Here is a 24,742-nt window from a genome sequence, read left to right as displayed (position 1 = left end):
CGCAGCTCACTTGTTAACACAGGAGAAGTTTGAAAATATCCATCTGAACAAGCTGGTAAATGTTTTTCTTCCGAATAATCCCCTTTGTTACTTATTTACAGTTTTCCTTCTTAAAGAAAAAAAAGAAAACATGAACATGAATCTTTCTCAGCCCCCTTTCTCCTCCGCACCTTTCACTTCATCCTCCTCGGCGCTCTCCTGACCGGTCAACGGGGCGTCTGCTTCCTGAGATGCACTTCTCTCTCCCTCCCATAGGACGGCGGCGTTGTTCTGGCTGGAGCTTAGCCGCTGGCGTGGATGTGTCTTCTGGTCGCCGGGACTAAAAGACTGTGAAACTCCCGAGCCTGCTCTGGCCAATCCCAACCCCCAGCCGTGACGGGATCCCAGTTTACGACGGCCCCCGGAGCCAGCGCGCGTAGCTGGTGCGCCGGGAAGAGAGACCTCCGGGTCTGTCTGGGATGCAGATTTTCTCAGGGGAGAAGGAGAGACCGGAGCACTGCGAGGGTCTGGAACTGTATGAAAAGGATTCATAAACTATTATAAAGGAAACCTTAAACAAAATATAAGTTCACTGTTGCAGTTGATAATTTTATCGTTAATCATTCATTCAGAAATATTCATGTACAGGATCCTCTGCATTTGTGTTTAGCCAGATGAGCCCATTTACAGCACAAAGATAGAAGGTACATTTTTTTCTTTTCCAGTGCCAAAGCAGTTTCAGGGACTCAGGACAAATATAGGTTCGAGAAAAAAAAGAAAAGATAACTGTGGCTCAGGTGGTTGGCCTGTATTGCCATTAATGGCGAGGTTATTAGTTTGATTCTTTCCCTCCTCATGTCTAAGTGTCCTTGAGCCACACATTAAGCCTGTACAATCTGCAGCACTGCCAGCCATCAATCCATGAGTGTGAGACCGACAAGTGATGTGGACCTCTTTGGTTTGATACAGCAGAAAAGCAGAGAAAAATCAGTTCCTAACCCTTCATTTTAAACATTTATTTAGCAATTATCAAGCCACTATGTTACATGTATAAACAACTAAATGTGCATGCTCTATAGCAGGCATTTGTGGCATATATGTAAAATATTCTATTCATTTGAAATGTTAGTCTCTTTTAATAGTTAGTTGTCAACATGCCAATAATTGCAGAGCAGAATTTATTAAATCCTCCTGTTCAACATTTAACATCAACTGTATGCAAACATATAACGGCTGGTTTATAAAATATTACATAACACGTTCATTAACAACAATAACATTATTAATGATGTATGATTTTACACTTTTAAAATATAGCATCATAACAAATTTTGGAATTATTGATTTTAAACACTTAAATGTGTGCTCATGCCTGTTTCCAGCTACATTAGTGTCTATTCTAAGCTGTTTGTTACGTATTTTTATGCACTACTAATAAATACTTAACAGTGCCGCCGAGAACTCGAGCACATTTTCAGCACTAACAATAACAATGAAAATGCATCATTTAGGACATTAGGCTGAAAAAATGCTGCATCTTATCTTGTTCAGACTGGAGTCGAGTTCGAGTTATTTTCAGCAGAATCAGAGCTCACAGAGTGGATGATATGATATTTTATGTCTAAACTAGCATATCTCTCTTGCTATATGTATATATTCTTAGGAATTGAAATGCGAGGTGTGATAAGAACGATATCAACAACAAGTTATAATGAGCACTTTCCAATATTGCCTAGAACTTTACGTTTTCTTAAAAGCAGGGGTTAAAGTCGGCAAGAGTGCATTCTGACACCTTCATAAATCAGTAATTAAATGTGATAGACAGTTTAATACAAAATACTATAAATCAAGTTAATTTTTCATGCTTCATCTAGCTGATGCTGTGGAGACAGTTAAGTACCGCCTGTAACATCATCTTTTTTTTCCTCTCTTTTCTTTGCTGTCTTGCATACACACTACAGATGTTAACAAAGCTGTTTGTCCCAGTATTTCAGCATCTAGCGCTTCTAAAGAGAGAAGCGAGCATAAACAGACTAACCTTTTTCTTGAAATGGCAGGTATTCAAAGAGCTCAACTAGTAAAATCCAAAACACCACTTGAGCTGTGCAGTGTGGTGCACAATGAACCTGCTAGCTAGAGTTGTTGTACTTCTCAGGGGGAAGAAAAATATCAGCTTTCTTCTCTGAGACAGAGAAGGTTAGACAAAGATGTAAGAAAGACAAGACAGGAGAGGAAGATGAGAGATCATTTTTAAAGGTAAGGACAGCTCTGCAAGTCTTCTCCATCTTTTGGCTGCTTCCTTTAGAGGATCATCTGCCGCCATCGCACCCTGTCCCTAGCATCCTCCTCTGTCACACCAACCCTCTGCATGTCCTTCACTACATCCATGAACCTCAGAGGAGATGGAGGTGTTTATGCAAACCAATTAAGTGATGATAATTCCATGTTAGTTAAAGTTTAAGCTGGACAGTAGTTTGCAGAGTTGGGGAAGACTGATGTCCAAGGTGACATTTACTTTACATCCTGGCTAGCATCAGAGACGCTACCTGAGAGATGAGGCACTGAAACAATTCAGAATTAAAATTTATTTAAATCATATATATATATATACTCACTGACCATCAATGTGAAAGTTAGTTAATTTATATAATGCTTCAAAATAAGTGCCTGCATCCAGGAGGAGTCTACTGGGAGTCATCAGTTTGAATTTAAGCTGATGATGTTCTTTAGTAACAATTTCACTATCATAGTGGGTTAGTGTTGGAAAGCAGCCACGGTGCTGCTTTAAAATCTGCTTATATACTGTAGAAATGTAGTTGGCTAAATCCACAGAGAGCAGTAAACCTCAGAGAAGCAGCAGCAAAGGTCAGCTGATCACAGCTTGTACACAAAAAACAAATCTACTAGAGCTCATAGTAAAAGTTAGTTGACTTTGACTCTGCTGCACTGCAATACTGAAGCTTAGGGTTCCCCCACCTGCCAAATACACCTGTTTAAAAGCATAAATGATATAATAAAAATATTCCTTTCTAGATAATCTAATGCACCTTTTTTTTTAACAAAAGAGCTTAGCATTGATACAAGCCTGATCGTTGCAAGAATACTACTCCAAATCCAACCTGTCATGTTAAACAGCTGTGAATCAGTTAAATGTTTGTGGTAAACGTCACCCCAAACATATTAAACAGGAAGCAGTTTTGAGAAATGTCTTAGCTGGCTCTTCACTTCAGGGAGTTTTTCTGCTTTTCTCTGCTTGTTGTGTAGATGAAAGATCAAGTCTTTCTCTGGCATAAAAAGAGACGAGTTTAAGAAATCCAGGGGTTTACAGAAAACACACTGCAAGGGAAATAAAAATTAAGTGAGAGACAATGTTGGTATGTCAGAAAGAGAGAAAACACATCAAGAATGCAGGTTGAGGATTGAAAGCGTCTGCAGAGAGTTGTCTTTCTGACTCTCAGTCAGTAAATGCATAAAAAGCGAATGAAGCCTCACGAATCTCTTTCCTTTCAACATGTGGTTAGCAGAGAAAGCCAGCCTCTGTGAGTCTTGGCACTCTATGGGGAGAGATCTAAGGAGAAGAGAGTGGTATCAATGCCGACCACACTTGGTAGTCATGAGATGATTTGTATGCATGCCTGCAGGCTCGCTTGATGGGCTGAGCATGTGAGCATATCTTTGTGAAAACCAGTCAGCTGCTGTTTGTGTGTTTGTCGTTGTGCAGGAAGGGCAGGGGGGTATAGTGAGCTTGGTTCTGTGGGTGTGTGTGAGATCTCACCAGGCTGAGGTGCGTGTGTGTCTGATGTAAATTCAGCGCTGTCGGCCAGGTTTTCCACGCTGCCCGCGGCGGTGAAGAGGGCGCGTCCCTCTCTTCCTCCTCCTCCTCCCCGGGGTTTGATTAGCTTCTTCATCCTATCTGCAATCCAGTTAGATTTCCTACGAGGACACAGGGGACAGGGACCATTTACAAAGAGATGAGCTATGGGAGTGTTTGTGTGTGCATGCACTGCACACCCTGATTTTTCCAGAAACAATGGGAGGAAGCCAAGTGTCAGGGGTTTCATCTTGTTCACAAAATGCTTTTTGTGCCATGTATCGTTTATGCGCCAGGATTTCACCTGTAGAAGGTGCAACTGGAAACGCTATAATTAAAATGTCACCACCATAAAAAGGTGTAAAGGTACAGGAAGAGAATGGTCAGCTGTCAACATGTCTGGATGCCAAAATCCACCCCTGACAATATGATTCTGTATTCTTCTTCATTGGTTTTTAACTGACACATTTCTAAAACAATACTGACACAGTTACTATCAGATATGTTATCCATCTCAAGTTAGTGTTTTATTTTCCTGTAGTGATGGATTTTGTGATAAAAGGCTTTATCAGAATCATGCAACATAACACGGCAACACTTTAAAAATGTATACTTTAACAATATCAAATGGATCTTCACAAAACACTTGGCTCGCCACACACTTAATAAACAGTCAATGTAAAACAATGCAGTGCAGCTACTCTGCAACTAAGTCTAATTTTCTGCAATGTTCTGTTTTTGTTGGCACTGTGAGATGATCTGTGACACTGTGCCTTATCCGTTTGGAGACAACTATCAGAAGACGGTACGCTGTGTCAAAGGAAAAGACAGGATCAGCAACTACATTCAGACAGACTGTGGTCCTTATACGATACTCAGCAGGTACAAGCGTGCCAAGAAGATATCTCCCAAACCCTTACATCACCACTAGTCTGAACTATTGGAGCCAGGATGGATCCATGGTTTCATATTGTTTACACATGAAAGTCATGGCAGAAACTGACTCCTCAGTCCAGGCAACGTTTTCCAGTCTTCTATTGTCCAGTTTTGGTGAGCCCGAGTAAACTGTAGCCTCATTTTTCTGTTCTACTTTCTGTTTTACTTAAAAAAGTGTCTTTAAGTGTACATTCATGCACGTAAATAAAGAGGATAAAAATATTAAAGTAGTGGAGTTTCCATATTTGTAACAGTGGCTGAACTGTCCCTAATAAAGTGTACGAATCCAGATTGTATTATGGCTTCCTTAAACTTAAACTACGAGTTTACAAAATGTGAATTTACTTAGGTTTAGTCTTTATTTCAGGGAACAGTTGAGAATTTAAAGTTAGTGTTTACTCTCCTTTAACTATTTTTTTGTCTCCGCTACCTCCTGAGGGATCTCTCAGGCTCTTTCACTGCAACTTTCTCTGCTGTGTTCGCCGGCTAATCACTAACGGTGCCCATCTTTTTTGTGTCTGGTGGGAATCTGACCTACACCTATCATATCCAACAGCTTCAACTGCCTTTCTACATGAAATCAATATCACTCACTCCTGTATTATCTACTGCACGGGTGTAATTAACAAATACATTAGCAGCTTGGTGTATTGTACATGTAAACAAATTTATATAATGTACTTGGCCTTGCTGGCTGGGGATGGCATGCTGGGCTCGAGGACTCTGTACTGATCCATAATCTTCTCCACCAACTTCTGCTTCTCCCGTCGGAGCTCGCTCAGCTTCTCCCTGAAGGAAAACACACGAAGCATCAGAACAAAGCAGCTAAGAGGAAGCGGGAGGAAAATTTACACATCGTCGTGCATGCATAATCAGTGCAAGTTAATAGGATTATTCTGGTAGTGTGCACGAACGTGGCTGTTGGTGTGTGATTTAACTAACGCCTAAAATCCTCTTGTGAGTAATGGAGACTTCTGGAGCTCGTTTCTCTTTTTTTTTTTAACAAGCACATCAGATACGAGACTGTGTGTTGATGTTATTGCGACCCTGTTGAGCTGCGATGTGCTCAAGTATGAATCTGCTGGAAAAAACAGCTTGTATTCTCAAATCAGTCTCAAAAGCAGGAGTAATAGATGGAACATTTAGTCCAGCATCAAGGTATCGGGACAGTTTTAGCCTCCCAGTGTTCACGGTGCTGTTGATGGCTATTCAATCACTCCTTTAGCCCACCACTTTTTTCCAGACTGAAATTTTTCAACAGCTATTACAGAAATTATAATTCAGTTACAAAAAATATTAACTGAATTATAATTTAATAAAAATAAAATTGTGTCATGCAAAGCTTTATGATTATCTACTTCATTTGTTTACCAAATTGACAGCTGTGCTTCTTCCTCAGAATTTGTATTACGACTACAGTATTAAAACTTTGAACTAAGATCGAGACTCTTGAAGGAGGTTTTAATTCATTTTATGAAAGCTTCTCAGTCATTTTTACGTGTTTTCTCACTCGATTCAAAACATTTCCTCCTGCACTCGTTTGAAGGGAGAACATCGTTTGACTACAGCACTGGCTCTCAAATACTTTGCACACCCTTTCAAAGTAAAGTATTTCAGGTGAGCAGAAAACAAATCAGTTAAGTGCGATGAGTCTTAAAAACCACTGCTCAGAGGTATGCATCAATATTTTTTTCTTTCATTTGAACACAACTGGACTTTTCACATGGACGAATATGTAACCTGCATTTTGAAAAATGATTTGCAATTGGCAGCAGGTCTGTAATAGGATTGGGTGTAAAAATTGTTTTTCTCCAGAGTTTCTCAAAAGCAAAGATGGGCAGAGGTCTGTAAAAAAAATCCATCATCAAATTATGGAACAATTTCAGAATAATGTTCCACATTGTAAAATTGTGAAGACTTTTAACATCACATCATCTACATGGAAGATCATCAAAAGAGAGAATCTGGAGAAATCTCTGTGTACAGGTGACAAGGTCCAAAATCATGTCTGTGATCTTTGGACCCTGAGCTGGAAGTCACTGCATGGGCTCAGGAACACTTTTGGAAATTGCTGTCTGTGAATAAATATGTGCCATCCCCAAATGCAAGTTAAAGCTCCATCACGAAAGAAGAAGTCATGTGTGAATTCTGAATCACTGCTTTGGGCAAAAGTTCATTTAAAATGGATTGAGGCCAAATGGGAAACTGTTCTGTGGTCGGGCTTGTTATCAGCACTCAATTCAAAAGCCTGCATCCGTGATGGTCTGCGGGGACATTAGTGCCTTTAAAATCGGCACCGCATCTGTAAAGGTACCATGAATGCTGAAAGATATAGCCAGGTTTTAGTGCAACATATGCTCCCATCCAGATGACGTCTTTTCAGGAAAGGCCTTGCATACTTCAGAAAGACAGTGCTGCGGCGTGGCTGAAGAGAACTGAAAACATTGGGAGCTTCATGAAACACAAAATACAACAGAGAAGATCCAGGACTGTTGAGTAGCTAGAATCATACATCAGACAATATGGGACAACATTCCTCCCCCAAAATCCAGCAGCTGGTCTCCTCAGCTTCCAGATGTTACGCACTGCTGTCAGAAGAAGACAGGATGCTACCATCTGCCATCAAATTCAAAATGACCTTATTTTTTCCTAGACTTGTGCATTTTCTCAGTTTAAACATTTGATATGTTTTCAGTGTTCTGCTGTAAATAAAATATGAGATTTGCAGCTCATTCTGTTCTTTTATTTACTTAAAAAAGCATCCAAACCAAAGAGCCTTGCAACTTTTAGATCAACTTCATCCAAGTACTATTACTCTAAAATGAAATACAAAATAATAATAATAATAATAATAAAATTCTATTAGAATTTCATTTGTAATCATTGGTATAGTCATATTTGATCAAGGCTACAGTCAAACCTTTTGGAATAAAACACCGAAGGTCTGAAGGACACCTCTGCTTTTCCAGTTTGATGCCACTTAAATCTTTACAAAATAACAAAATTGGTGCGGTCACCCGACGGGTCAAAACTGCTGAGTTTTAAACTGACGGGGTGAACATTCACCAGCAAACAGCTGCTTTTAACAACACTAACATCCATTCAGGCTCATATTTCGGGCCACCTGGTGAATATAAATTCTGTGTTTCTTCTTCTCCCTTTTAACTCGCTCTTTAACTTCTGAGGGAAATATCTTTCAGCAGCTTTTCAGCAGCTAAACACGCCTGTCAAGACAGCTATCTCAGTTGTTTTTATCTTGCGCACTCTGCCTCAGTCCCAAGCCATTTCTCATTTCACCCAGGCTCATGCATTTCGTAGGAACTTTCCCTCCTGCCATTCTCCATCTACCAGATATTCGCAGACTTTCCACACCGGTCAAATCCACCCGACTCCTACATCCACCTGCTCCTGGGTCACCACTAGAATATATATACCAGTCCCCTTCCCGCAGTTTTCTGTTTGTTTTTTTGCAACATATCCCCTGAAATGGATCCTGTTCCCATACCACACATGATCTTTTCACAGCTACACATTTTCCGATCGGCTGGCAGGTGATACCTTGCCTTTTTTTTGCCTTGCCTTTGTTTACTTGTCTGGTCTGTGTTCCTGCTGCTAAATTGTAAGACGCAGCCAATTTCAGTAAAATCCTGGATACATACCACACAGCGGGTTTTTAGAGGGGTTTGTTTTTTAGAAAATACTTGCCTCTCGATGATTTCACCATTAAACAAAGGGGGAAACAGATACTAAATCCTTCCACTGAGCCGAGAGGAGCTGAAACATCTGATGACTCTGTTTGTCACAAAAACACATTTTATATGCAAGTAAATACCTGACAAACTGTTTTAGTCATCACAGAAAAAGACTATCGTTTCAATCTGCAGTAATTTATATATTTATTTCTAATGTCTCTTTTATATCAAAGGAAGTTGGTTAAAAAAAAAAAGCTTTTATGTTGCCTCTGAAGGGAATAGGTTATCTGCTTCTTCCCATCTTTTCACTTATTCTAAAATCCTTTTTGGTCATTTCAAATCAGGTTGTTTATATTTTCATTGAATCGCTGTTCCTTTCCTTTCATATTTTTTTTATTGTACTGCTCCAATGTCATCATTTACTCAGTGAGCAACTAGCTTTGTTTAATTTATATTTTTATTCAAATGTTACGCTACGTACTGTTCCATATATACAGTTAAGTCCACACATTTTTGTACTTTTGCCTCTGTACACGAACACGGTGGATTTTAAATCAAACAGTCAATGTGTGATTGAAGTGGAAACTTTCAGCTTGAATTCAAGGGGTTTAACTAAAGTATTTCATTAACTGTGTAGAAATTACAGACATTTTTTAATACAAAGTCCCAACTCAACATGCTACTGGACAATTAATTGGCACGCAGTTTCATGGCCAGATGAGGCCTCTTCTCTTGTTACTCCATAGCAGATTAAGCAAGTAGATGATCTGGAAGTTATTTTAAGTGAACTTGCATTTGGTCTTTTTTCACTGGAATGCTCAACATGAGGGCCAACAAGATGTCTATATAAGTGAGGAAGGCCATCGCTCATCTCCAGGTTAAAAAACTAAATAAACCAATTAAAGATTGCTAAAACTTTGGACTACAAGAATGTAGTGGCTGAAAGGCCTGAAAAGCCACCACAGAAGTTGTCCTTCTACAGTTGAGATGACAGAAAACATCTGAAAGAGCCCGAATAGATCTTTAAAAAGTCTTTAGACAAACCAAGATTAACTTGTACCCGAATGATGGGAAAGAAAAGTATGGAGAATGAGAGACACAGCTCATGATCCAAAGCTCACCACATCGTCTATCAAACATAGTCGAGGAGATGTTTTAGCACGGGCATGAATAGCTGCCAGTGGAAACAGATCACTACCGTCTACTGATGATGTGACTGCTGTGAGACTCAGCAGGATGAATTCTTGAGCGTACGGGGCTCTACTCTCTGCTCAGAGTCAGAGAAATGAGGTGAGCTTAACAGTGCAAATGGATGAGAGTTTCTCAAGGGAAAGCAAAGGGATACTCTTCAATCGCCAATTGAGTTATCTGATCTCAACCCAACAGAGCATGCCTTTAGTTATTAAATACAAAAGTGAATGCACAGAGACGAACAAACAATCCACGGCTTCTAGACTTTAGGGAGTCACTGACTGCAAAGGATAAATAAATAAATTATAAAGGGATAGATGTTTTACATGTGTGCAGCAACTTTAGGCCGGCTAAAGCAGCTTAAACAGGTATCAGCTGAGCCATCACCTGACCTGGTCTGGAGATCACAATAATGCTACACTAAAATATTTTATATCATTTTGTATAACGTACAACATCCACTTTTTTTATTGCCCTGTACTGATACACTGCTACGTAGATAACTTAAAGTATTAATGCCACACACTTTGGCTCAGTAAAAGAGAATCAAACTATCACCAGAAATGCTTTGCATGACATATTTTTATGTTCTTATGTTTGTGAAAGTGATATTAAAAAAACAGCAACATTAAAACAAAACCTTCTCAGCAAAATACTACTTACAGACTCTGCTGTGTGCCTGTTAGGCTTTACTGTGCTCACTGTTTGGGGGATTTTTAGCCTTTATTGACACAGAAAAGCTCAGAAAGAGAATAAGGGGGAAGTCACGCAGCAAATGACCTCGGGGAGGATTCAAACCCAGGCCTCTGTGACAGCCTTAGAGTGTACCTTAGCGCTTGTTTAACCTGGTGAACTATACGAGTGCCCCGGTGCTCTTACTGTTAATTCCAGTTGCTTTGAAAGTTGGATACAATTTCTATTTACTCCCAGGACTGAATGAAGTGAAATGCATGCATAGAGCCCTTCACTTCTTCCATCACACACACACACTGAAATCTGCTCTGTCCTGTAATTAGGTTGTAGATGTAATGTGATTTCATTCTGCTGCATAAAGAATTGTGTTGATTTTGGAAGGAAAACAATCTAAACTGATTTCTGTGAGTTTGCAAAGTGCATGGCTTTTTAACATTCACTTGTAAGAGCTGTTATGAGATGATGCAGACCTCGCGTGGCAGGGTGATGAACCAAAATATGCCGTGAAATGTTAACAACGAAATCTGTGCCCGAGATTTAACGAAAAAGGCTGAAAAAAGTCATCTTTTCACACACACAAGCCTGAACTGAAGGCACAAAAAGATGTAATTTGCAAGAACTTTGGTTCATTAGACTTAAAGACTGAAGCCAACTCTGCATGCTCACTATTAGTTCAGGATTATTCTCAAAGCAGTCTATTAGTCATTCAAAAGGAAGACTACTGAGGGCCACTGGACTGTGAAATTGTTGTCTTTGCAGTCTCAAACCTTTATAGAAGTGCTTTTATGTGCTTGATATGAATACAAACTCTGTTACAGCCTACAAACGTAAACAATAGCAGTAAACAAAAGGCATTCACTGCAACTTATTACATGAAGTTAACTCCATTAATAAGGTCAAACTTCTTCAGTGCACCTCTGCTTTCATTACTGCAAAAGCTCCCATACCTTGAAAATACATTTTATGTGTTTTTTACATTAACTTTTTTTAAAAACATAAATTTAACAGATTTTAATGTTTGTTTCACTGCAGGTTTTTTTTTTTTTTTTTTGGTACCATGCTTATATACGTGACATGAATTTAACACTGTGTTTTCTGAAAATTTCGTAAACACAATAAATCAAGAAACATGCTATCTAAGATTTTCTAATGTATACAATAGACGTATTTACTAGAAGGCTGGGGGAAGCCAGTATTTTTAACATGTGTGAATGTAGCGACATCACAGGTAAGTGGTGCGGGCCCAAACCTCGAGCGTGTTAGTGATTTTCACTCATAGTTTACAAGCTGTTTTTTTTATCTCTTAATGTGTTTCGGTGCAAATCTACACAGCTGCATTTCTGTTAGCTGTTTACATCCGTTTGGTTCCCTTCGACTGTGCCGGATTCACTGTTAATCCTTTCTAGATACACTCTTACTTGCCACTTCATTAGTTACACCTTGCTAGCACTATTTTGGACCTTTTCAGAAATGCCTTAATTCTTTGTGGTGCAAATTTAACAAGGTGCTCAGAAGATTTCTGAGTTTTTGGTCCATACTGATGTGATAGCATCACACAGTTACTGCAGATTTATCGGTTGAACAGCTATATTTTCATTTTTTGGACCATTCTCTGTAAACCCCGCAGACCCTTGACCCTTGAGCAGTCTGTGAAATACTCAGACCAGACCGTCTGGCACCAACAATCATTCTACATTTGAAGTTAATTAAAGCGCCTAATAAAGGTGATGATACCTAAAGAACTGGCCATTGAGTGTGTGAGTATATACTTACTGGTATTCCCTTTGCTGTGAATAATGCTGGTCACGGCGCTCCAGGCTCTGCTCCAGTAAGGCACGATTCTCCCTCAAAAGACTCTGATTCTGCTCTGCTAAGTGTCGATTCTCTTCCTCCATGTTCCCCTTCAGCTGGGTCAACAACTGTACACAAGGCCATAAATGCGATCAAGAATAAATAGCTTGACAAGAACAGAATATACTACTTGTTCTGCAAAAGTAAGCATGCCTAATGATATAAACTATGTGTGAGGATGTGTGAGTCATAGAAAAAAGGCCTGCAGACAGAAAGGTACGGACAGTGCTTTGTTAGTCATACGGTTCAAGTGAACACAGTGAAACTGACAAAATGCATCCAACTAGATCATTAAAAATTAAACGCATTTTCATAGCTTATAGTTTTAATGCATGTATACGGTAACAGTCCTACAATGTCTCTGCCGGGACCTTTGTGTTGAAATCTGGTAGCTTGCAATGAATGAAAGAACTCCTACAAACCGCCATTAACCAAAACAAAGGTGTATCATCCAAATGCAGGTCTGAACTTTGTAATTAATAATTAATAACTTTACTATCATGCCAGATTCTCTCTACATAACAGCCTGCCAGTCCCAGTTACTGTTGCAGCAGCCAAATCTGAACAGAGTCAGCAGAATAGACAAAAAGCACGATCCCACTCCCTTTAGTGCCAGAGTCAGTGCACACGTGGGCCTGATCAATTAACAAGAGTTTACATTGTAGGAATAAGAAAATAATAATGTCAAGACTGTCACTCTCATCAGTTTGACTACTGAGCATACCTTTGCCAAGCTTATCCCTTATTAAGATTAGCAGAATGGCTGATTTACCAGTGTGCAAAAAAAATTGAGGATAAGACAATAACGACAATGATTATCTGCCTTACTGCAATTGTGCACAATATTTCTGTTATTTCCAGCTTAGTTTATTTGACTATATTATAGTTTTAATACAAATATGTCTTCACAACGGGGTACTACTACTACTACTACTACTACTACTACTTCTACTGGCAAGATCAAAAGATAATGCAGACTCTTTTTAATTCTTACACCGTGTCATCATTTAACAAAAACTACACCAAAATGCCGAACTTGTACATGAAAAATAAGTACACGCCTACTGCTTCCATAGGAACGCTGGGTCCTACCGAGAAGGAAAGACATCAGCAATGATCTAAGGGAATCAACTGTTGGTCAATCTGTGAATCTGTGATGGGTTATGAGGCCATTGACACACAACAAGTCCATTAATCTATAGTTAAAAGAGTATTCACAAATCTTCCCAGGAGTGAACAATCCAGCAAAGTCACCCCAAGATCAGGTAATGCAATGCAAAAATACAAAAACCCCTGAGAGGTTCATGACAGCACAATTAAAAAAAATGAATAACTGTTTGAAATGTCATCGGGGAAAAGCACTTTCTATCTAAAAAAAAAATGGCAGCACGACTCAGGTTTGCAGAGTTGCATCTGAACAAACCGCAAGACGTCTGGAGCATGTTTGTGGAGACATTTGTCCGCAACACCAAAAAACCAAACACATCATATCAGCACAAGCACCTCATACCCACTGTTAAGCACAGTGGTAGAGGAGTGATGATTTGCACCTCGCAAACTCTTCTACAGCCCAATGTGAGGCCTTCTTTCCAACAGCTAGAGCTCGGAGCAAATTGGGTAATGCAGCAGTATAATGATCCCAAGCACAGCAGCTAATCTACAACAGAATGGCCAAAGAATAAAATAATCGAGGTGTCGCAATGACCCAGCCAAAGTCTAGCCCTCAATCTGACTGAAATCCTGTGGTGGTAAACAATTACTTCACTTATTCCAGCTAAAGGTGATTTCACAAGCTACTGAATCATAGGGTGTACTTGGTTTTTCACACACTGCTTCTTAATTTTGGCTTAGCTTTTGTTAAATTAAATATAGTAACAACGGCATCTGTGCCATAGTGATTAGATTGAAATAATTTTGGAACCTGATAAAAAGAGAACATTTTTTATGTCCTGATATGTAAAACCTTGAAAGAAGGTATACTTTATTTTTTTTACCATGTCTGATATATTCTCTGACATGTATCATATATCTCTGTGTCGGCAAGGATAAATTATTTAATCAAGCATTTTTGAAAAACATTTCCAGCCTTTTGAAAAGATCAGTATAATAACAGTACGATGCCACCAGAATAAAGATGTACCGGAAGGTAACAGGTGAGTGTTTTCAGTCTTACAGAATTCGGTACTGAGTGGTCTGAATCAATAAAAAAGGCAATGAAGAACCTTTTGTAAGAGCGTGGGTGTGGGTCAGCTGCCCCCCTTGAACTTCTATAAAACATGCTGCCGTTGGACCCATTTGGACATAAAAGCACATAAACAAAACATATCTGCAAGGAACTCTATACAAACCAAGGATTTAGCTGAATAGCATTTAACATTACTGAATGTCAGCTAAAAGAGACACAAAGAGATTTGATGATCCCGTAGGGACTGAACTGTCACATCACTGGTCTCAAAAAATTGGTAAATGATAATTGCTTAACTGCTTCAAGAGGTCAGAGCTTTTCATTATCAACTGACTGAAAGGCAAATAACCACAAACCTCAAGAATCACCAGAAGAAGAAAGGAAGTTACAACAGCTTCTCTGTGGAGCTGTCTACACAGAAAAACGAGCATTAGTTAAGAGATCTAGTTAAGTGAAGATATTAAGCTTAGAAATTCCCAAAGAATGCTTTTAAACCACGTTATTAAATCCTACACTCTCAAACACTTATAACTATTAAGATCATAAAAAAATTAATAAGAAGGTATGGCCACACATTTACTGGACACCTCTTATAATTTCCTATTTGTGAATCTGTTTCCAATTATTTTCTTCTCATAACCCCAGTCCTGTTCAGTCAAGGCCCATTAGTTAGCACAGCTGCTGCAACAAGTTAAATGTGGGTCCACAGACTCCAGGATGAACTTTGTTAATTTTTCTCTCCATATTACAGCGTAATGAGAAAACTGGACTTCTGCATCCCAGCATACAAACCTATCAACCTACTGTGGGGGGCAGAACAGGCGTTGACATGATTTAGTAAGATATAATCCTCACAATGATTATATAAAGAATGTCATTTGTGTGCGTTAATGCATTCATTTGTCATTTATGATAGGAACCTCGCTTTCACTCACACAAACAATCTTCAAATCCAGGAAGCCTCCAAAAACCCTCTTTACAGTACTGCACCGTGCAAAATTCTTGAGTCACGCCTCAGTTTCTTTATATTTTCTTTGCAAGGAGCCAAAATTTCTTGTAATTTGTTAAAGTGGTCTTGAGCAATACTTCTTTAGGCTTTCTGAAGGTGTGTTTTTCACTTAGTTTTAATCCAGTTGTTGTACCTGATCATTTTCAGAGGACTGTTTTTTGTTTTTGTTGTTTTTTATGTAGACCCACTTAACTCTAACCATCATCATTCGAACATAACAAATGCACCAAGCAGTTTTGTGTCCATATATAACAGACAACTTAACAAAGAACCAATTTTGGATTGTAATTTTAGGCAATTTGTTACTAGCGGCATGCTGCAAAAGCACATAATTTGTTCCCATTTCTTTAGTTGAATCTATGAAAAATGCCAAAGATAACACAGACTGACAGGCACAAAATAGCATTTTTGCACCAACAAGGTGATTCCCAAAGAGCTGTTAGTTCAAAATGAGGCACGTCTCGCGTTGTGTGCACTGTGTCCTCAAATAATTCGAGGAAAATGGACAAGTGGAGGACAAAAGAAGACGTGTCAGACCTGAAATAAACGTACCTACATCTGAAAGTCATGTCCTTGAGAAAAAGGGGAAAAAATCCACCATGACACAGGACCAGGGATGTGTATCTGTTGATCCATTTACTGTTCACTGAAGCTCCATCAGAATCAGATTGCCTAAAGAAGATGGAGCTTTGTGGGCAGTTAGCCCTGAAGTCAAATTACTCTGTAGCGAGCTGTAGCGAGCTTTTATTCTCTTCAGCCACATGAGCTGTCATCCACAAATCAAGATGGCTTTTTTTAAAAGTGTGTATGAATGCATTAGCCTAAATACTCATGTGGGATATACTCTGTAATCAGTGAAGTCTAATGAAATATAGCAACCTGCAACCTTGTAAGATTGAAAGTTTTAATTCTTGTTGAGAACTGGTTCCCAGTAGTTCAGTTCCTTGTAATTGTTAGTCTGCTTACCTGTTGGTTTAATTTGCACTTGTGCTACAGTCAGCTGATTTCAGTTCATGTGGTTAGAGAAATTACTTTTATTTTTATTGCACACAAGGACAAGAGTGCGACAAGATTTCATCTGTATCCAGGACAGAAACAACTGCACTATAGTGCTAACACAACTTCAGCGCTTTGCAAACACCTGCACAGACAGCATGCTAACGCTAAGCTAGCCAAGAACCCAGAGTGATGTTAAAGCTGATTAAATGTTGACCCCACCCAGCAGCCAGACCCTGAAGTTCAACAGTCAGGCTCCAGCCTCCGTTTCTACCTGTTCATGTTTCTACAGTAGAATCACTGTGGCGATCGCTTTAAAGTATCTTTACTATGAGAAAGACTGTATGTCTGTCCTCATTAGGATAGGGATTTGTGTTGGTGTTTGGGGCTTTTGCTTCAGGTTTATATTGTTAACTGGTAATTATGAGACAATGCATTTCAGGTCATTTTATAAAAATATGCAAAATTAATGTAGAGTAGTGTGGCAAAAGACTTTCTCTTGGGAATATTTAAGTAACACACTGCATTACTTTTAAGAAAAGTGTTCTGTGTAATACATTATATGTGTAATACACAGATGTACACATACAGTACATACACATCTGTGTGTAAAACGCATGCGTAATGACCCCAACACTGATCACAATAAAGAAGGAAAATACCCCCAACATAAACAAACATTTCATGACACAGTATGCAATTAATTTGCGCACATTCAATGTCTTTAATGCTGTTTAACGGTTAATCTCAGAGCAGAACCAATGAGAATCAATTAGGTATCAAATCGATAAGTTGTATTGATAATGGAATCAGAATCTCTAAATTCCCATCCCTAATAGTTAGACGAGTTATTATCAAACACTGACAGCATATTCAGTGTTTTTGTCCACAGCAGGCATCAAATTTGGCTTGATTGTTATTACATATTTATATAGGGGAATCTACTGTATCCTGGGGCCACCAGCCACGAGCATCTTAGCACTTGAAGTGCTGGAGCGATCGGTCATGAAAATGATTCAATTTAAAGAGGAAACACCTCCCAACACAAAGTCTGAAATTCATTAACACATTATTGCTTTTTATTCATTGTCTGTTCTAATCTTTAATCTTTGTTGGCTGGGTGGAGTTACTTCACTGTTAGCTGCCCATTACTTCCCATAAACTCACATCAAAAGCAATATAAGCCACTGAACCATTAATTTACTGGTATGTGGATTTTGTAGCTGTTGACTTGTATCCAACCTTCATGCTAAGCTAAGCTTATCTGATTATTTGTGGTCCCTTTCACCTCCAGCGCCGACCTGCCTCATCATTTTCCTCATCATTTAGCTCTCTCTCCTCTTACTTTCTGCCTACCACTCAGCATTGCATTGTCTGCAGAGGTGTGGCTGCGACTGGTCTCACCTGGCTCAATCATCAATCACTCTCCTTCTGCATTTAAACCCCTCTCTATCCAACCAGTCACGCCAGATCGTTCTGCTGGCTGAGTGGTATTATTGTTCAAGCTCTCTAGTGTTTACTCGCTGTAGTCTCCTGAAGATTTCAAGTGTGGTTTTTTTTTCCGTTTGGGATGACCCGTGGTTTTTTTCCCTCTGCTTCAGCAAGATCTCCTCCTGTGCACCACCACTGACCCTGTCTACATTTACTTATGTTTGCAATACCCTGCCTGCTGCCTCTCCCTCCCACAGACCCCCCTCTTGGCCCCTCAATTGACATTCTGTTTGCAGTTTCTTGAACTTGTCAATAAATCATTTAAGGAGATCCAGGAGTTGTCCTCCATTTTTGAGCAGTAACTTTAACAGCCAACATTATATTTAGATGAAGTAGTTTTTCATGAGGTTCCCTTTTTTTCAGCTGTCTGCTCTCCTCAAACTATTTTAACAATACTCAGTGATGGCTTGACAGCACTGCGCAGAAGGATAAAGCTGTTTAGAAGGCAAAAGATGCCCCTGCTTTTTATTAGCTACTTGGTATTCATTTACTGTTTGGACCAATGTATCACTTTTGTCTGATATGTCAAGCTGAAATTGGCTTTGTATCATGTATTAGAAATCAGTCAGCCATTGTTTCCCACTGATGATATGAGACATGCTCAACCCAGACTTGAACTATGTAAAATGCTCTCTAAAACTTGCAGTGAATTCCTAATAAATGTTGTTTAATTGCCCAGTGATGCTTTAGATGCATTTTCTTTTATTTCAAGAGGGTAATGTCTCAAATGTGAAGCACTTAATCCTATTTTGCATAGAGGGCACCAGTATCTGCTGTGTGTTGGTGTGTGTGTGTGGATGCATTTCTGTGTATCAGCTCATACCTGATACTGGCTGGTAAGCCGAGCGTTGCTGAGGTCCAGGCTTTGGTGTGTTTCCTTCAGGGCACTGAGCTCGCCCTCCAGCCGAGTCCTCTCCAGCTGGGAGGCGTTCAGCTCTGCCCTCAGCACCGAGCCCTGAGCCAGCAGCTCCGCCTGCGACGCCAACCACTCCTTCTGGTGGGCCTGCAGCCTGCAACATCGACACGCACGGCCACTGTTATGCGCTCTCGTAAAGTGCTTTGCGTCATTGTTTACTCTGTGATTGAAGATCACTGTGTTATTATCCAACACAAGGAGTCTACACAAAGCCAGACAACAACAAACAGATATTATCTCGGACAAAATGTTTAAAGAGTAAATTCATTCGGCGTTGTTTGAAAAAGGAGTAATCATCTCAGTATCATTGTGTAATGAGGACGGAAAGACTGCAATAAGATGAAAACATCACTGATGGGAAAATTATACATTATTCACATAATCATATTGGAGGTAAGTATTTTATACACATTAAAACTAATCAGTCACAGTCATATTAAAGTAGAAACTTCAAGTTCAGTTTCAAACTTTTTATATTACACACACTTTATTAGGTACACTTTGCTGATACTATGTTGGACCCTGTTTTGCCTCCAGAACTGCTTTAATTTTTAATCGCATGGATTCAACAAGGTGCTGGAAATATTCCTCAGAGATTCTGGTCCATATTGATATGATAGCATTACACAGTTTGTCTGCTGCACATCCCATTCCACTACAACCAAAAGTTGTTCTGTTTGGCCAAATGAATAAATGATAAAGGGGTGGACATGGTCAGCGTAACTCTCAGGTAGGCTGTTGTTTTTTTTTTAAAAAATGCTCAGTTGGTATTAAGAAGAGGAAATACTTTTATGCTGTTCATGAAATTTTCTGACCCTCCCATCAACGTGGTGGATCAGAAATCCAGACTCATCAGAAGAGGCCACATTTTTCCAATCTTCTATTGTCCAATTCTGGCGAGCCTATGCAAATTGTAGCCTCAGTCTCCCGTTCTTACACGAGATCCAACTGACAGGAGAGGGTTCTAGTGTAGTCTTTTGTTTTTATAGCCCATCCTTCAGAAATGCTCTTCTATAAACCTTAGTTGTGATCAGTCGTTATTGGACAAACTTTTGTCTTCCTAAGTAGCTCATTCTCCTCTGACCTTAAGCATCAACAACATATTTTCACCTTGAACCTAGAACTGCTGCTCACTGGATATTTTCTTCTTTTTCTGACCTTTATGCAACCCTAAAAGCATGGTCCACCATGTTTTCAACGTGATTTCACACTTGTGTCTCTCCAAAGCGTGAAATGGATGCACACGTTGTGTAAGCTGCAGTACCAGCAGAGGTAGATATTTTATTTCAACCCAACGTGAAAATAATCACAGGAAAGCAATTAAACAGATATTACTAACACATTTACATGGAAAACATATCAGCCACCTAGCGTAATCATTTCTGGCACAGAAACACTCTGGAATATACTTCATACCTTCATACTTTGGTTACTTAAATCAATTATCTCCACCTGCTGGTACCACAACTTCTGCATGCGTATCCATTTCATGCTGTGATATCAAGTTGCTTTATTCACCCTTGAGATGGTTGTGTGGTCAAATCCCAGTAGATCAGCCACTTCTGATATACTCCAACAAGACGCCATGTTCAAAGTCACATAAATCACCATTCTTCCCCATCTGCTGCTCAGTTTGAAGTTCAGAAAGTAGTCTCGACTAAGTTCAAATACACTGACTTGCTGACATGATCAGCTGATTTTAACAAGCAGTTGAACAACTGTACCTAATAAAATGGCCAGCGAGTACAGTTCAGAAGCCAAATATAATTCAACTGCAAACAGAGAAAACAAAAGTGCTCACATTGGACAGTTTGACTACAGGAAAGGCACACATGGCTAAATTCCACATTGGGGATGTTCTGGTTTTTGCGCTACTAGCCAGTTATTAATTCCACCTGTGCTTTCCCCACTGTGACAATTCAAAATATTTACTGTGTAAAAAGGTGTTTTGAGACTCTGGAAATGAGTTTTTGGCCACTTAAGGGCAGAAGAAATAAGTTATGTTAGGTAAATACAATACTGGCATTTTAAAGCCACTTGTTAACTAACCACAGCCATGGAGCAACGTTATTCTTCATTTAAAGTTGTTCCTGTCCATCCGAGGAACTTTCCCTCTCTTTGAATTGTTATAACAACTCCTGGTTGGAATGTCTGATTCTTCCGTTCTAATATGTTTACCAGCTAGTCGCTAACCTTGCCCGCCTGCAGTTTGGCATCCTACTGAGCAGGTAGTGCACAATGTTTTCGAGAGATGTGCTTTCTGTTACAAATTCCAGTTATTGTTGAAATAAAAAAAGACGACAATAAGAGAGCTGAGGCTGAACCAAAACAGAAGACAGCCAGACAAGTAAACAATGAGCTGAAACTCACTTTGGAGCAGCAGAATCTGCAGGTTCATCACTACATCTGATTCGTCCCATCATTTAATATATTCCTCAAAAAATAGGTCATAGCCATTGTCAAGAAATTACTCAAACGACTGAAATGAATTGTTACATTACACACAAGTCTAATTTTAATCTATTTAATATCGTATTTTTTGTGTTTTGTACAGTATTTTTAGTTAAATGCTGTCTAAAAACCACCAAAGGAGGTTTTTGTTTCCCTGCTTTGCCAGCCACGTATTTGCAAGAAGCAGTCAGTAATCAATTGCATCAAAAAGATGATGATGGTTGATTAACTAATTATGTCACACAAGTATCTTATGATTGTGGCCATTATTATCATACTGTATATCAATCAGTCACTAAGAGAAAATATGATGAGAAGTGTTCAAAATGGTCTCGAAGTTCAGTAAGCCTGATCTGCGGCTTCAAAAGACACAAAATGTTTATAACGAAGGAAATGGTTTATTAAAAGGCTGCTCTTCATAAATGTACCTGTTGCGTATCTGCTTTTAGAAAGAAACTTGAAAAAAAATTATTATTATCTCTTTTTCTCTTTTTTTTTTTGCACTATAACTTCGTTTTTTCGTGCTCAGCCCAGAGGATTTAGATCTGGAACAAAAATGCATTCTGCGCATTATATAGTACATTTGCATTCAAATTGATTCTTGTATTGCTCGCTGTGCTTCATATAGAGACATTACTGCTGCTGCTGCTGCTCCTCGTATTCAAATGAACACGAGTGCCGTAAAAGGATGATCAGATCCCCGACTGGATTTGTTACCTGTCATTGTCTTCTTTCAGCCTCTCCAGCTCTCGTTCTCTCTCCAGCCTCCTCTGGGCCTCCGTTTCCATCTTCTCTCTTTCCGTCTTCATCTCCCGCTCTCTCTCCTCCAGCTGGGTTTTGCCATCCAAGAGCTCCTTGTACCTAATATTTCAAGCACAGGATTTACCTTCAACAAAAGATGATGTGTGTCTTTCATAGATCAAGATGTTTTTGTGCATATTTAATTTTGGGGGAGAAGTCCTTTCAAACATGGAAAATATGTCACAAATCTTCAAAGTGAAGATTTCGTGTCTTTAAGTCAGTGAGTGTTTGTACCTGCCCTCCAGCTCTCGATGCTGGGCCTCCAGGCTGCGATTGTTGTTCCTCAGTTGAGAGTGCTTTTCCACCAGCTCCTCCAACTCCACCTCCTGACGCTGTTGCAACGCCGTCATCCTTTCGTGGTCCCGCCTCAGAGCGTCCATTCTGGCCGCGGACTCCTCTCTCTCCCGCGCCCACACCTTTGACTCGGCCTCTAGGGTGGCACACCGTGCCTCGCTCTCACTGCAGCGTGCCAGCAGCACTGCATGCTGGGAGCTCAGTGACGCTTGCTCCACCTATGTTTGTGTGTATGTGTGTGTATGTGACAGAAAACAGAGAGACCATGTCTGTAATTTAGCAATTTCAAAAGGTTGAGCTGAAAACCAACAAGCTTGAAAGTTAGTTTATTAACCTTTTGCCATGGGTCTAAACAAGATATTATGTGTGCAGCACTGGGCGCTTAAAGAAATGGTTTGACATTTTGGTAGTTTTCACTTTCTTGCTGAGCTTTATAAATAGACTGATACCAAGTATAAAGCCAGAGCAATCACAAGCCAGTCAGCAGAATGAATTAAAAACACTCCGATTGGCCTCTGTTGTCTAAAAAACGGATCCTTTCCTGTATCCTCCATCGGATAAGATCATCAATCTGATAAAAACGGATCACAGAATCTGTTTAACTACCCGTTTCTTCACTGGAATATTTTCTCCATCTCTTATGAAGACATTCATCACAGCTGTCCTTTCTCTCTGAGCAACAAATTCCAATAAGAACAGTTTACAATAAATTTATGTCAGACACCGAGGCATTATGATCCCAAACCGGACAGTCTGACATAAAGGATCGCAGTAACCCTTTGATACAAGGATATTTAAGTGAGGGAGATAATCAAATAGGCTACAGCAGAATACTTAGTAAGCTTTAAAAAACCTGGTAGGTAGTTTTTGTCCTTTGGACAGGGCCAGATGGGCTGTTTCTTCTAGTTTTCTGCTCTTTAGCCAGTGCTATGCTATGACACTGGCACTGAGTGTTAGATTTGTATTGTTGATTGTCATTTATGCTTAGAAATATTTACTTATATATGCTTAGAGTTTTGTAATTAGTTGTAGATTGGTAGAGGTTTTGATCCTTGATAGTCTGCAAACTTTGTGTGTATTAGACAGCACTTTGGGAGCATGAGAGGTCATACCGTGTCTTATTATTTTATGGTAGGATTAACGTAGTTGCATCTGTTCTAGTCTAAGTGCTCTTTGTTTAGATGAACTGCAGGACTTCCTCACCGTGTTATCTAGGATGAACCATCTAGGGTGAGGGGGAGGCTACCCTCTTCCTGACCAAGGATGTTTGACCCTTTGATCAGCAGTCCACACACACACACACACACACACACACACACACACACACACACACACACACACACAGGCAAGGTACTCTTTGTGTATGTAGACGTCATATGTTAATGAACTTATGCATATTCATGTAACCTCAATAAAAGGACAGTGATACGGGAGAACGGACGAGACCAACTGGAGTCAAGCGGTTGTCCGGTTCTCTCCCGTGCACGAGTAACATGAAGAAGTTTGCCTACTTGCGTCTTGCTTGCAGTGTAATTATATTGTCTTAACGTTCCAGCGAATAGGTTCAAGCTACAAACCTAACACTGAGCCTGTCATCTTACTCCCCACATTAGAGGATATACAAATATGAAATAATGTCCAATAATTTAACAGGTCCCTGCGCACTTTACGTCAAAATTCATTGCACAAAGACTGAATGCGTTTCACTTTAGGAAGACAAAAGGTTTAAAAACAATGTGCGATTTTGAACAAATCAACTTCAGCCATAACCACGCTCTGTGTCTGTGTGTTAGGTCACCTGTAGTTGTGTGTTGAGCGTCTGCAGTCTGGTGCAGGAGTCCTGCAGGCTGAGCGAGTTCCGACGCAGAGCCTCCAGCTGCTCCTCAAGGTGCTTACAAGCCTCCTGGGACTGAGACAATCTCGTCAGCAAAGCCTCATGCTCTGCAGCCGCCACCGCTTTCTGAGGGGGAGAAAAATCTCTTCTTTCATTTTTATAATGTCTGTGCTACATTTGGCTCTGGAAACATCCATAATATTTGAACATGGGCAAACTCTGCCGCTGACCTTTTAAAGTGCTCTCAGTCAGGTAGCATCTTTATGCGACATTTGTGTCACTCTATAAACACAGAGATGAAATTCCTCCTGTGTCTGACATAAATGTTAAAAATTATATTTCATTAGTTCACATCTGTTGTTTACGCGAGATTTCTGTCAGTGCAATCTTTCCACAGGCTTTAATGGTCCAATCAGAAAATCTGCGAATTTATTGATGACACATGATTTGGTGCAGTCTGCTCTGATAAATAAAGGAATGTGTTGCTTTGGCACAGAGGCGGGTAGTTTAGAAATGAAAAGAAAACCACCTTATAAATTGCTGAGGGTGTAAAATCTGGTGTATTTCCCAAAATTAAAATTAACTTGCTGCAAACAACAAGTCAGCTGTACT

General features: G+C 39.7%; 1 protein-coding gene across 1 annotated transcript in view; it reads right to left on the bottom strand.

The window, feature by feature from the left end:
• The window catches only part of ccdc88b (coiled-coil and HOOK domain protein 88B), a 59,302-nt gene that overhangs the window by 336 nt on the left and 34,224 nt on the right, over positions 1-24,742 (bottom strand). Inside the window, exons 20-27 of the mRNA XM_026143610.2 lie at positions 24,095-24,256; positions 22,237-22,514; positions 21,919-22,062; positions 18,658-18,844; positions 12,076-12,221; positions 5,408-5,515; positions 3,755-3,912; positions 171-512 (exon numbers count right to left, since the gene is read on the bottom strand). Of these exons, the coding sequence (XP_025999395.2) occupies positions 171-512; positions 3,755-3,912; positions 5,408-5,515; positions 12,076-12,221; positions 18,658-18,844; positions 21,919-22,062; positions 22,237-22,514; positions 24,095-24,256 (1,525 nt within the window). The remainder of the gene's footprint in view (positions 1-170; positions 513-3,754; positions 3,913-5,407; positions 5,516-12,075; positions 12,222-18,657; positions 18,845-21,918; positions 22,063-22,236; positions 22,515-24,094; positions 24,257-24,742) is intronic.

The sequence above is a fragment of the Astatotilapia calliptera genome, chromosome 2 (assembly GCF_964374335.1).
Source record: "Astatotilapia calliptera chromosome 2, fAstCal68.1, whole genome shotgun sequence".
Taxonomy (NCBI): Eukaryota; Metazoa; Chordata; class Actinopteri; order Cichliformes; family Cichlidae; genus Astatotilapia; species Astatotilapia calliptera.
Note: the sequence above shows the minus strand (reverse complement) of the source record. Positions and strands in the feature narration are given on the sequence as shown.